At 46.9% G+C, this 12445-nt stretch overlaps 1 protein-coding gene across 1 annotated transcript in view; it reads right to left on the bottom strand.

Moving 5' to 3' along the window:
* Positions 1 to 11979, bottom strand: part of LOC127657983 (integrin alpha-8-like) — an 89486-nt gene extending 77507 nt beyond the window's left edge. Inside the window, exons 1-2 of the mRNA XM_052147028.1 lie at positions 11659 to 11979; positions 11082 to 11215 (exon numbers count right to left, since the gene is read on the bottom strand). Coding sequence (XP_052002988.1) covers positions 11082 to 11215; positions 11659 to 11834 — 310 coding nt within the window. The 5' untranslated portion in view covers positions 11835 to 11979. The remainder of the gene's footprint in view (positions 1 to 11081; positions 11216 to 11658) is intronic.
* Positions 11980 to 12445: the final 466 nt, after the last annotated feature.

The following is a 12445-nucleotide window of genomic DNA, read 5'->3' as shown; positions in this document are numbered from 1 at the left end:
AATTCTTGAACCAGAGCACCTTTGCCTTCATCTCCAACAGATAATCCATTTCAAAGACAGTTCCTCACTGTGTCTTACAACTAGTGCTTGAAGTGGAATAAAAAATGTGCAGGTACTCTCCTTGTTAGATTTAACCTTGATTTTTTGGGGGAAATATAATGTACTCTGAGGCGCAGTCAAAGTTGTTTTTTTTTCTCTATTTTTATTTGTTCATTTAAAAATAAGTAAATAAACTTGGGGATTTATAAACTGAACTGGGGCCAAACTTCCTTTTCCGTATTCATCTAACCACTTTTATTGTAACTAACCAGGTAACATGAAAAACAAAACTGTTAATAATGTGTTTATTTACATATTTAATTACATTAAAGAGGTCTTTAATTAAAATTTTTCATGTTCTGGCTGTGTATTCCTGAAATTTATTTGATCTGGCTGAAGAACATTTATGGCCTCACACCGTCAACTAACAAATAAGGTTTTGATAAACTTTAATTTGAAAATAAAAAAGGGTAATTTTGTAGGGTAATTTTTTATGAAAACTGAGAAAGAATATTTAGATCTGCTAAAGACTTTATCGTTGACAATATCAACTCACATAAGAGAACAATGGCAATTTAATGTTGAACTGTCTTTTTACACAAAATAAATGTAAGAAAATAGAGCATAATGTCTGTTTTTCCTTTTTATTATTATTATTATTATTATTATTATCTTCCCATTCAAAGAGGGGGAAAGTAGTCTTTCCTTGTCCTGCACACATTAATTTGCACACAGGAGCCAGATACTTGCAGATACCAGCTGATAATATTAATTTGACATGATAAACAAACATCGTGGTTACGTGCGTAACCTTGGTTCCCTGAGACGAAGGGAAGGAGACATTGTGTGCTAACGCATATGGGGAGTTGTCCTTCCACACAACCTAGTTGAAAACACTCTCTACAATAACAGCAATATTCTAATATTGGCTATGGTGTTTGAACCCTGCCATTTTAGGCACAAAGCTGTCCGCTATAAAAGCAGGTGAACAAACACCATTCCTCAAAATTTTCTAACTGAGGGACAAGGAGGAACCCAGTCGGGAAGGGCATTTATTAATAATGAAAGTGCTTGTGACTTTATGGTAAATTACAATGGCCTGAATCAGGCGGTTGTGTAAAATGATGGGGAGCCCATACCTAAGGGGAGGGGCATAAGTATATGTTTGGCAAGCGAAATAGCAAGCACTCTAAACAGAGAGGATTTGTGAAGAGATGTTACGTCTAGGTTGTAAAATATGGTGATTGTGTTTTCAGAAGACCATCCTGCTGTAAAACATATGTCTTGTAAAGACACACCATTCATCCAAACCCATGAGGAGGCCACACCTCTAGTTGAGTCTGCATTAACACCAAATGGGCAGATCTTACCCTCCGACTCGTATGCCAGGGCAATAGCATCAACGATCCAGTGAGAAAGTCTATTCTTGGAGATGGACTTTCCTTTAGTGCATCCTCCATAGCACACAAAGTGCAGATCAGACAGTCTGAACAGGTAGATGCGCTCAATGTATGCGTGTAGCACCCGCACAGGGCATAACAAATGCAAGGATTGTTCCTTGATCCAAATTAACTGGAGGAGGGAAGAAAGATTGAAGGTGAACCACCTGTGCTCTAAAGGGCGGTGTTAGAACCTTAGACACATAGCCTTTTCTGGGTTTGACAGTGGGTTTTGAAAGACCGGAGCCAAACTCTAGACATGAATTATCACTTGATAGTACATGTAAGTCACCAACCCCTTTGACTGAGGCCAGAGCCAGCAGTAGTGCGGTCTTAATGGAGAGCATGTGCAAATCAACAGTCCAAAGGCTCGAAGGGGGGCCTTGCAAGCACTTTTAGGATCCAAAGTTAGGTCCCAATTCGGGACTGTAGTCGCCCAAGGTGGATTTAATCCAGTTTTAGGTGCGCAATATGCATATATAGTCACCACATAAACTTTGAGCATTGATTTGAGTCCTGCGTCTAATCATTCTTGAAGAAATATGAGAATTTCATGTATGGGGCAGTTTATTGAGTCTTTGCCATGTGAAAGACACCAATCAGTGAACACATTCCATTTTAGCACGCAGAGGCGTCTCATGGATGGCGCTCTGGCCTGTAAAATGGTGTTCATGACTGAATGCGTCAGTGCTGGTGTGTTTAGCACGGCCCGTTCAGGGGCCACACATGCAAGCTCCACAGCTTCGGCTGTGGATTACAGATTGTGCCTTGCGCTCATAGGTGGGTAGAGTAGCCAAAAACTGTACTCAAGTAAAATAATTACTCCAGTAGAAGTAAAAGTACTAACATAAATAATTACTTGAGTAAGAGTAAGAAAGTATCCAATTAAAAGAGTACCTAAGTAGTAAGTAACTTGTTACTTTCACAAATGACATAATGGACGTTAACTCCCCTATATTCCATTACATAATACACATTTAACATGTGTTACAGAATTATTATTATTATTATTAATGGAAATTCTGTCATAACTCACCATCATGTTGTTCCAAACCCGTATGACTTTCTGTCTTCTATGCAACACAATAAGGAAATATTAGACAGAATGTTTGCCTGAGTCACTATTTACTTTCAGTGAATGCTTTTTTTCTATATTTTGAAAGTGAATGGGGTCCGAGTCTGTCAGTCCCTAACATTCTGTTTAATATATTGTGTGTCTCACATAATACAAAGGGTCGCACTGGTTTGGAACAACATGAGGGTAGGGAAATGATGACAGAATATTAAATTAAGGCTGAGATATCACTTTAAAGGGATGGTTTTCCCAAAAATGAAAATTCTCTCAAATTATTCACTCTCATGCCATCCCAGGTATGAATGACTTCCTTTCTTCTGCAGAACATAAATTAAGATTTTTAGAAGAATATTTAGCTCTGTGGGCCAAAATGTTGATGCTCCAAAAAGCACATAAAGGCAGAATAAATGTAATCCATAAGACTCCAGTAGTTAAATCCATATCTTCAGAAGTGAAGTGTGGGTGAGAAACAGATCAATATTTGTCATTTTTTGGTAGACATTCTTCTCCCTGCCCAGCAGGGGGCGATATACAGAGAATGTGAATCACCAAAAACATAAGAAGAAGAATGTGAAGGTGATCTGTTTCTCATAACCATTTTCTTCTCTGTCGAAAGCCCTCGAAAGTATGTGAAGCCTCTCCTTGTCAGTGGCGCGTACACACTTCTCGCCCTTGCTGGGGGAGGGGCGGTAGCATCCTCCACTTACCACTCACCTGATGCAGCAAGAGACATGACATAGTCATCATCCCCAGCATCAGAACCGCCTGCTGAGGGCCGGAGCTCAATATTAGAATATTGCATTATTGGAAAGAGGTTTTAACTAGGTTGTGTGGAAGGACAACTCCCCGTTTGCAATGGCACGCAAAGTCAAGTGTACTGAGTCGTAAGTGACATTATTTGATGATGTTCAGGATTGTGAACTCTGACACACATCTGTATATAGAAACAAACGTCTAGGCTACGTATGTAACCTCCGTTCCCCAATGGAGGGAACGAGACGCTGTGTCAGAGAAGCGACACTAGGGGTCTCTCTTGAGCGCTGATATTCACCTCTGAACTATGAAAAAAGGCCAATGAGAGTTGTCAACCAGTATTTGCATGTCCCGCCCCCGGACATACGGGTATTTAAGCGGCGCAAATACGGGAGTTCATTCAGGATTTTTCAGAGGAGCCGGAAATGGTCCAGCCACAACAGTGGCTCGGCTCAGCGACGTGGCAGGGGGAGACACAACGTCTCGCTCCCTCCATCCGGGAACGGAGGTTACATACGTAACCTAGACGTTCCCCTTCTGTCGCTCTCTCCACGTTGTGTCAGAGAAGCGACACTAGGGGTCCACTTATAAAAGTGCCATGCGCTGAGCCGTGTACGTGAACTGCTGATACAGGAGCGAGCAGGTATTCTTACGTGCAGGACGACCAACTGTATCAGGCTGCATGTACCCTTCCCCAATGCCCCATTTAAGCCATCAGGATTCCTTATCGTTACCCTGGAGGGGGGAACAAGGTGCTGGCCGCCAACCTGGAAATGGGCCAAGCCTGGCCGGGCCTCTTTTCTCTCTATGTCTCTCGGGGCCCTTACACGCATTGAGGGAAGGGGGTCTTAGCCCTTATTCAGGGCGGAGAAGACCCTGCGGAGGCCACGCTTACCCGAGAGGGGAGGCAAGTTTAAGTGGCAAAACCATCAGAGGCCTGACTTAGGGCCTATGTGGAAAATTTGGTGCGGTGGTGGATCCAGCCTCATAGAGGGGGGAACATACAGCACGGCAACCGAGGCAGCCGTGACTGCCTAAGGGAAACACGTGAGTCCGCTCGCCAGAGGGGGCAGAACCGTGGTGTTACACACAGAGGGAGTCCGAAGGAGGCCTTACCTGTGGAGCACCTATACCAGTACAGGGTAGCTTGCGGTATCCGCAGTGGCTTGGGTCGGCGAGTTCCTCCGCTGAACTGCGACCCACGAGGGCTAGGGAGGAATCAACCAGTGTCCCAAACCTGGGATCTCCTGGGAATGAAGGCGCACTGTTTCCCCTGGTTAGGGGGAAGGGCACTAGGTGCAAGCGATTCACCCGGTCAGATCGTGGGCATGCTACCGAGTTCTACGGGCTCGGTACCTGAGAAAACATGGGACGATACTGACTCAACTCGGAGATTGTAGAATCTCGCAAAAGTGTTAGGTGTTGCCCAGCCCGCTGCTCTACAAATGTCTGCTAGGGCAGTGCCCCTAGCCAGTGCCCATGAGGACGCAACACTCCTGGTGGAGTGGGCTCTGACCCACAAGGGGGGGGCACGGCCTGGGTGTGATAAGCCAGGGAAATGGCGTCGACAACCCAGTGGGCGAGTCTCTGCTTGGAGACAGCGTTCCCTTTCTGCTGTCCCCCAAAGCAGACGAAGAGCTGCTCAGAGCGTCTGGTGCTCTGTGTGTGGTCCAGATAAATACGCAAAGCGCGTATTGGACACAGCAGTGAAAGGGCTGGGTCTGCCTCCTCCCGGGGCAGCCCTTGCAGGTGCACCACCTGATCCCTGAAGGGTGTGGTAGGAACCTTGGGCACGTAGCCCGGTCGCGGTCTTAGGATCACGAAAGTGTCTGCCGGACCGAACTCCAGGCAAGCGTCGCTAACAGAGAACGCATGCAGGTCCCGGACCCTCTTGATGGAAGCGAGCGCGATCAGCAGGGCGGTCTTGAGAGAGAGGGCCCTGAGTCCAACTGAGTCAAGCGGCTCAAAGGGGGGTCTCTGGAGTCCTGTAAGGACGACCGAGAGATCCCAGGAGGGGAACAGGTTAGGCCGGGAGGGAGTTATCCTCTGGGCACCTTTTAGGAACCTGACGATTAAGTCGTGCTTACCAAGAGACTTTCCGTCTACCGTGTCATGGTAGGCCGCGATAGCGGCGACATACACCTTGAGGGTGGAGGGGGACAGCCTCCTCTACAGCCTCTCCTGAAGAAACACGAGCACTGACCTAACTGCGCACTTCTGCGGGTCTTCGGCTTGGGAAGAACACCAGTCCACGAACAGACGGCACTTTAGAGCATAAAGATGCCTGGTAGAGGGGGCTCTGGCTTGATTGATTGTATCTATGACGGTCGATGGTAGGCCGGCTAGATCTTCCGCATCCCGTCCAAGGGCCAGACGTGGAGGTTCCAGAGGTCTGGGTGCGGGTGCCAGAGCGTGTCCCGTCCCTGAGAAAGAAGGTCCTTCCTCAGGGGAATTCGCCAGGGAGGGGCTGTTGTGAGGAGCGTGAGGTCCGAAAACCAAGTCCGGGTGGGCCAGTAAGGGGCTACCAGAATGACTTGCTCCTCATCCTCCCTGACCTTGCATAGCACCTGTGCAAGAAGGCTCACTGGGGGAAATGCGTACTTGCGCAGCCCCGCAGGCCAGCTGTGTGCCAACGCGTCTGCCCCGAGGGGAGCCTCTGTCCGGGCATACCAGAGCAGGCAGTGGGAGGTTTTTGGGAGGCAAACAGGTCTACCTGAGCCTTGCCGAACCGGACCCAAATCAGCTGGACCGACTGGGGGTGGAGCCTCCACTCTCCGCCAGGCAAGCTTTGTCTTGACAGCGCGTCCGCTATCACATTGAGGTTGCCGGGGATGTGAGTGGTGCGCAGTGACTTGAGTCGCTGCTGACTCCAAAGGAAGAGACGACGGGCGAGCTGTGACATTATGTAGTTTTATGTAGGCTACGACTGTGGTGCTGTCTGTCCTGACTAGGATGTGTTTGTTCCGAATTTACGGGAGAAACTTCTGCAGGGCCAGAAAAACAGCCAGCAGCTCTAGGCAGTTGATGTGCCAGCGCAGCGGGCCTCGGTTCCACCGGCCTCGATGGGTCGATGTCGAGGGCGAATTGAGACGTGGAAGTACGCATCCTTCAGGTCTACCGCTGCGAACCAATCTAGATGCCGGATTCCAGATAGAATTTGTTTCTGGGTGAGCATTTTGAACGGGAGTTTGGACAAGGTCTGATTGAAAACTCGCAGGTCCAAGATCGGTCGTAAGCCACCGCCTTTCTTGGGTACAACGAAGTAAGGGCTGTAGAAACCCTTCTTCGTTTCGGTTGGAGGGACAGGCTCTATCGTGTCCTTTAATAGAAGGGAGGAGATTTCTTCACGCAGGGAATGGGCATGTTGGCCGTGTATTGCGGAAAAATGTACGCCCACGAAGGGGGCGGAGACCTGGCAAACTGAATTGCGTAACCGAGTCGAATGGTCCGGTGCAGCCAGCGTGACGGGTTGGGCAGTGAAAGCCATGCCTCTAAACTCCGTGCTAGGAGCACCAAGGGGACGAGTTTTTTGGACGTACCCGGCGGGGCTTCGCAGCGGTACGGAACAGGTAACGTGGCGTCGGGAGGCAACATGGCATCCCGAGGCTCTGGTGCTGAGAATAAACTCAAAGCACTTACCTTGCTCCGCGCATCCGACAGGGGGCGGGTTCATGACTGAGGAGGAGGTCTGATGCTGGCGTCCTCTGGACTCGTCTGAACCGGCCGGGGAACAGTCGTGGGGCTGAAGGCGGGGACACCACGTCCATGGAGCCAGGACTGTTGAGGCCTGAAAGCAGAGTGCCGTGAGAACGGCATTTGCGGGCCATGTGCCCCAGAGACAAAGGAAATAGCTCTTTGCAAATGAAAAAACAAAGAATTCTCCTCCCAGCCCTCCACCGGGGGACGGAGCGGTCTTACCACCTCCGGAGCTAACGTCTTGGGCTCTGGGTGCGTTGTCTCAGGAGCGCCTGGGAGCCTTCCGGGTTCTCGAGGGGGTCCGTGAGACAGGGGGCGTGCGCTTCCCGCGGTTTGCTTGACGCTGGGGCTGAGAGCTGGGCCCGGGTTGAGGCGGAGCAGGAGCTTGTCTTCTGGCCGTGGGAGGACGCCCTCGGCGAGCAGACGGGGCATGGGCCGTGGCGGCAGACTTGCGGCGAGGCAAGATGTGAGAGATGGCCTCCGTCTGCTTCTTTACCGTGGAGAACTGCTGGGCAAAGTCCTCGACGGTGTCGCCGAAGAGGCCGAACTGGGAGACAGGGGCGTTGAGGAAGCGAGTCTTGTCGGCTTCACGCATCTTGACCATGTTCAGCCACAGTTGACGTTCCTGGACCACTAGCGTGGCCATCGCCTGCCCGAGCGCTTGCGCTGTGACCTTCGTCGCTCTCAGGGTGAGGACGGTCGCTGAGCGCAGTTCCTGCATCATGTCGGGATCAGGGCCACCCCCGTGCATGTTGCGTAGTGCCTTGGCTTGGTGGACCTGCAGGAGAGCCATGGCATGCAGGGCGGAAGTGGCGCGTCCGGTGGCACTGTAGGCCTTCGCTGTCAGCGAGGAGGTTGCTCTACAGGTCCGGGAAGGGAGTACGGGGCGACCTCGCCAGGTGGTAGGGGTTCCGGGGCATAGATGGATCGCAACCGCCCTATCCACCTAGGGAATCGCATCGTACCCGTGGTGCACTCCGCCATCGAGGGTGGCGAGGGTGGACGAGCCTGTGGCGGTGTGACAAGTGGAGAGGGGTGCTCTCCACGAAGTCAGCTCGTCATGCACTTCCGGGAAAAACGGAACCGGGGGGCGGGGGGGTTTGAGGCTGTGAGCGGCGCCCAGACCCCAGGAACCAGTCGTCCAGCCGTGATGGTTGTGGGGAGGATGGAGGGTTCCAATCCAAGCCCACGCTGTTGGCTGCCCGGGAAAGCATGTCGGTCATCTGTGCGTCGGCCTCAGCCTGGGCGTGCAGGCCAGAAAGCGGCAGCCCAGGGGAGTCCTCAGCATCAGATACCACGCCCTCCGATGCCGCGGCGAGCTCATCTGCTTCCATCGCAAGAGGGTCGGCAGACTGGCTGTGAGGCGACTCGCTGCCGCCTCGAGCACGGACGGGAATCAACGAGCGTGCTGGGGTGCGGGTGGTCCGAGGGGGCGTACCCGGCGGAGCTGCACCCGCTGCCATCCCCAAATCGCCTCCATCGCCAGCCGCATCGTCCTCAATCCCGTGGGAAGGAGCAACACGGGGGGCGGCTGGAGTGGCTTGCTCACGGTTGTAAGCAAGCCGCGACCGCAACGTTGTCATGGTCATGTTCTCGCAGTGAGAACATGAACCATCCACAAACGCAGCCTCGGTGTGATCGCTACCCAGACACACGAGACAACGCCTGTGGCCGTCTGAAGTGGAGAGCACTCTACCGCATCCAGAAACAACACAGGGGCGGAAAGGCATCTTTATAAAGACGCGTCCTTAAAAGGACGTTCAACGCCGCTGTGTTTTGCTCTTTTAGAGGAAATTACTCTTTTAAATAAAATCACTCTTTTATGAAAAAAACTTGTGAGAGTTCTTTAATCTGCGCTGTCGAAGCGCCCAGGGGCAGGAAGTGCACAGCCGTGCAACAGGAGAAAGCCACTGTTGTGCGCCGTAGAATCCAACAGCATGCAGCAGAGGGATAGCAGGAACTCGGTGTGTACACGCAGCAGTTGCAGACACGACCATCGGCTCCTAAGAAATTTTCTGAATGAACTCCCGTATTTGCGCTGCTTAAATACCCGTATGTCCGGGGGCGGGACATGCAAATACTGGTTGCCAACACTCATTGGCCTTTTTTCATAGTTCAGAGGTGAATATCGGCGCTCAAGAGAGACCCCTAGTGTCGCTTCTCTGACACAACGTGGAGAGAGCGACAGAAGGGGAACACTGTATTTATGCATAGGCAAGTTCAGTGACACTTACATAATCTTTTTATGAGCACTACAAAAAAGAATGGAGAACAAAAAGCACATTTTCCTGTGTATTTTCTTTGAAGGTTCAGTTTTCTGAACTGACAAGCTTAAACAGGCATGCTCCTGTTCAAGCCTCCGAGAGGGATAAAGGCTGACTGCGGAGGATTGTGCAGGAGAGAGAGATAGTTTACGGACATGTCCGTCATGTGTGTGTGTGTTTGTCTTTTGGTTTAAGTTATTCATTAAAATATTATTTATATTGCCATGCCGGTTCTCGCCTCCTCCTTCCCATTGAACTTCTTTACAGATATTTCTAGCCATTTTGCATGCACATGTTACCAGGCACAATCAGATTCTTTTATCTTTTAATTTTTAAGAAAATTCACATTGGATCATAATTAATTTTTTTCTAGTGAGACCTTTGATATTAAGGAAAAAATCATATTCTTGATTACAATTTTTGTATTGTTTTCCTGTAAAAATATTTAAAAAAATCCTTAAAACAAGATAAATTTGATTGATATTGTTTTAGTAACAACACTGCATAAGATATTTAGTTTTTTCAGAAAATGTATTTTTAACATGTGTATTTTGTCTTACTGTACTGGCAGAGTTTTTAAAGTCAAAACAAGTGAAAAAATCTACCATTGCTGAAAAAGTAATCCAAAGTGTTTAGAACACATTACTGATCTTGAGTATTCTAACGGAATACATTACAAATTTCATTTTACAGCATGTATTCTGTAATCTGTAGTGGAATACATTCAATAGTAACCCTCCCAACCCTGAATATGACCAATGCAAAACTGCTTTCACTATCAAATTCAAGTCAACAAAACAATAATTAAGAACTAAACAACAATGTAGGCCTACAGTAATTCCGTTCTAACAAATGAAAAACAATTCTTACATTCTTTTATTCAGCTTCTTATTAATACTGAATTGATTGTGGATGCTAAAATAAACTCAAATGAAACCATGTTTAAAGTCAGGAACAGCGTAACTGCTGTGATCAAAGCTCCCTCTAGAGAATGCTATGAATACAACCGCGCGACTCCTTCCGCAGCGCACGAGTCTGTCTCCTGTCTGCGAGACGCCACTCCAAACTGACCACTGTATTTCCCGGCAAGCAATGGCTCCTTAAAATAGTCCGCGAATATAATACAAACTCCTGCCATCTGCCACCTAGATGACAACATCGATTTAAATGTGATTTAACAGTGTTTTTTGTCTCTAAAAAAAGCCACCTCTCCTTTTGCGCAAACTGGCCAGTTTGACTCTCTTGCACAATACCTACAACCTTCGTGTACTTTTATATTTAGAGAGTGAGAAAACTCTTAAGTGCAAAGATAAAATATTCAGGTGACCAGCGCGCGCAATGTACGTCTAATTGTGGCAGATTAGGCACTCAGTTGAAGTTACGCGCCTTTCTCTGGAAACCTATAGTAATTACACCGCTCCTGAAATGTTAAACCAAACCATATGCGGTTAAATGAACTCTTTCTTGGATGTGGTTTTTTATCTTTTTATTGGCAAAGCAGGAATTTATGTAGCCTACTCTTAAAATGATGCTTCTATTAAAATGTTGCTTTGAGAGAAAAAAGAAGAAGAAGAAAAAAATTGCCTATAATAGAAGGACATTTGTAGATAGGCCTATAACACAGAAGAACATATTCTCGCTATTATTTATAGTCTAAAATTGTATTCACGTAGCCTACTCATCAATTCAAATTGAAATGTTTGATAATGTATGTTTAAAAAGTTCAGACACTTTAGTACAGTTTATAAAACATATTTCTATATCAGCTCTTCTGTTTACATTATTTTAAGGAATGTTTTATATGAGGGTACATACTTGCTTTATCAAAGGGAATCTGGTGGCAGGAGCCTGGGTCTGATGCCGGCCAGGGGCAGTAGTACACCGCTCCACCCTCCACAATTCCTGGTTGAGAGGTGTTCGCTTTAGGAGCCCCAACCAGCACCGACATGCTGGAGAGATAAAGGTATATATCTACACACAACAGCAACCCACTAGATCAAACAAACCTACACATATAAGCTACCACATAACTGAGAAGAAAAGAAAGCGATTACAAAGGTGAGTTAGGCTACTTGGTGTCTGGTAGAATTAATGAAACAACGAGTGTTTTAATTTCAGCCGAGCTGTAAATATGCGTCATTAGCAATGCAGCTGAACTACAGTATAACTTTAGGAGGAGTTGATGTTGGTCCACGTTGGTGGTGCTGAATGTGGGTTTTCACATATGCGGTAATAGTCTCAAAACATTAGTTTTGCATAAGCAAACTAAGCATGTCCTGATATTGTGGTTAATATGGCATGCACTGGAAGATGGTTCTGGGAGCTTATACACCAAAATAAGGTAAACTAGGAAGAGATTAATAATAATAATAATAATAATAATCCCACTAACGTGTTTCTGTCCTGTGTCGGGTGGAAAAAGTCAAGTGAGTATCCAAAATAACTTTCCTCTGGTCCACTGTAAACCGTTGGCTTCTCCAAATCCAAGTTAAAAGCAGCAGCTTCGCATAATAGTGAAAAAAATAGCAAAACTCCACGAAAAAACAGGCGGGAAAAATAAGGGAGCATGACTTCAGTACAGTAATCCAATTGTTTTGATTAGAGATGTAAAAATGAAATATATTGGCAGCTTGTACCGTCCGTGCTGCTCAGCTGTCATGAGTTGAGTGTGCACTCCATGCGTCTGCTGCTTTCTTCGTGCAAGCTGCGCGCCTTTCTCTGCGAGCTCTCTGCCTACTTAACATTGTAATGAGCTACGCACGAGGCCGGAATCCTGCGCATCACACAGCGCATCCGGCCAACTCCTTTTATGGCAAAAGACACATAATCTGTTCTCCAAACATATATATATATATATATATATATATATATATATATATATATATATATATATATATATATATATATATATATATATATATATATAACATTTTATTATTAAAAAGCCTACAGATGAATGTTACTTTGATATTATGGTAACACTTTACGATAATAATACAGTTCCATTAGTATATATATATGTTGGTATATATATATATAGTAAATATAATATGATGATGTACATACATCATTTATTAATCTTTGTTTTGTTCATTGTTAGTTAGGCCTAGTAGTGCATTGACCAATGTTAACAAATATTATAAAAATAACAAGTATTAGTATATGTTGAAATTAAGTAA

The sequence above is a fragment of the Xyrauchen texanus genome, chromosome 17 (genome assembly GCF_025860055.1).
Source record: "Xyrauchen texanus isolate HMW12.3.18 chromosome 17, RBS_HiC_50CHRs, whole genome shotgun sequence".
Lineage (NCBI taxonomy): Eukaryota > Metazoa > Chordata > Actinopteri > Cypriniformes > Catostomidae > Xyrauchen > Xyrauchen texanus.
Note: the sequence above shows the minus strand (reverse complement) of the source record. Positions and strands in the feature narration are given on the sequence as shown.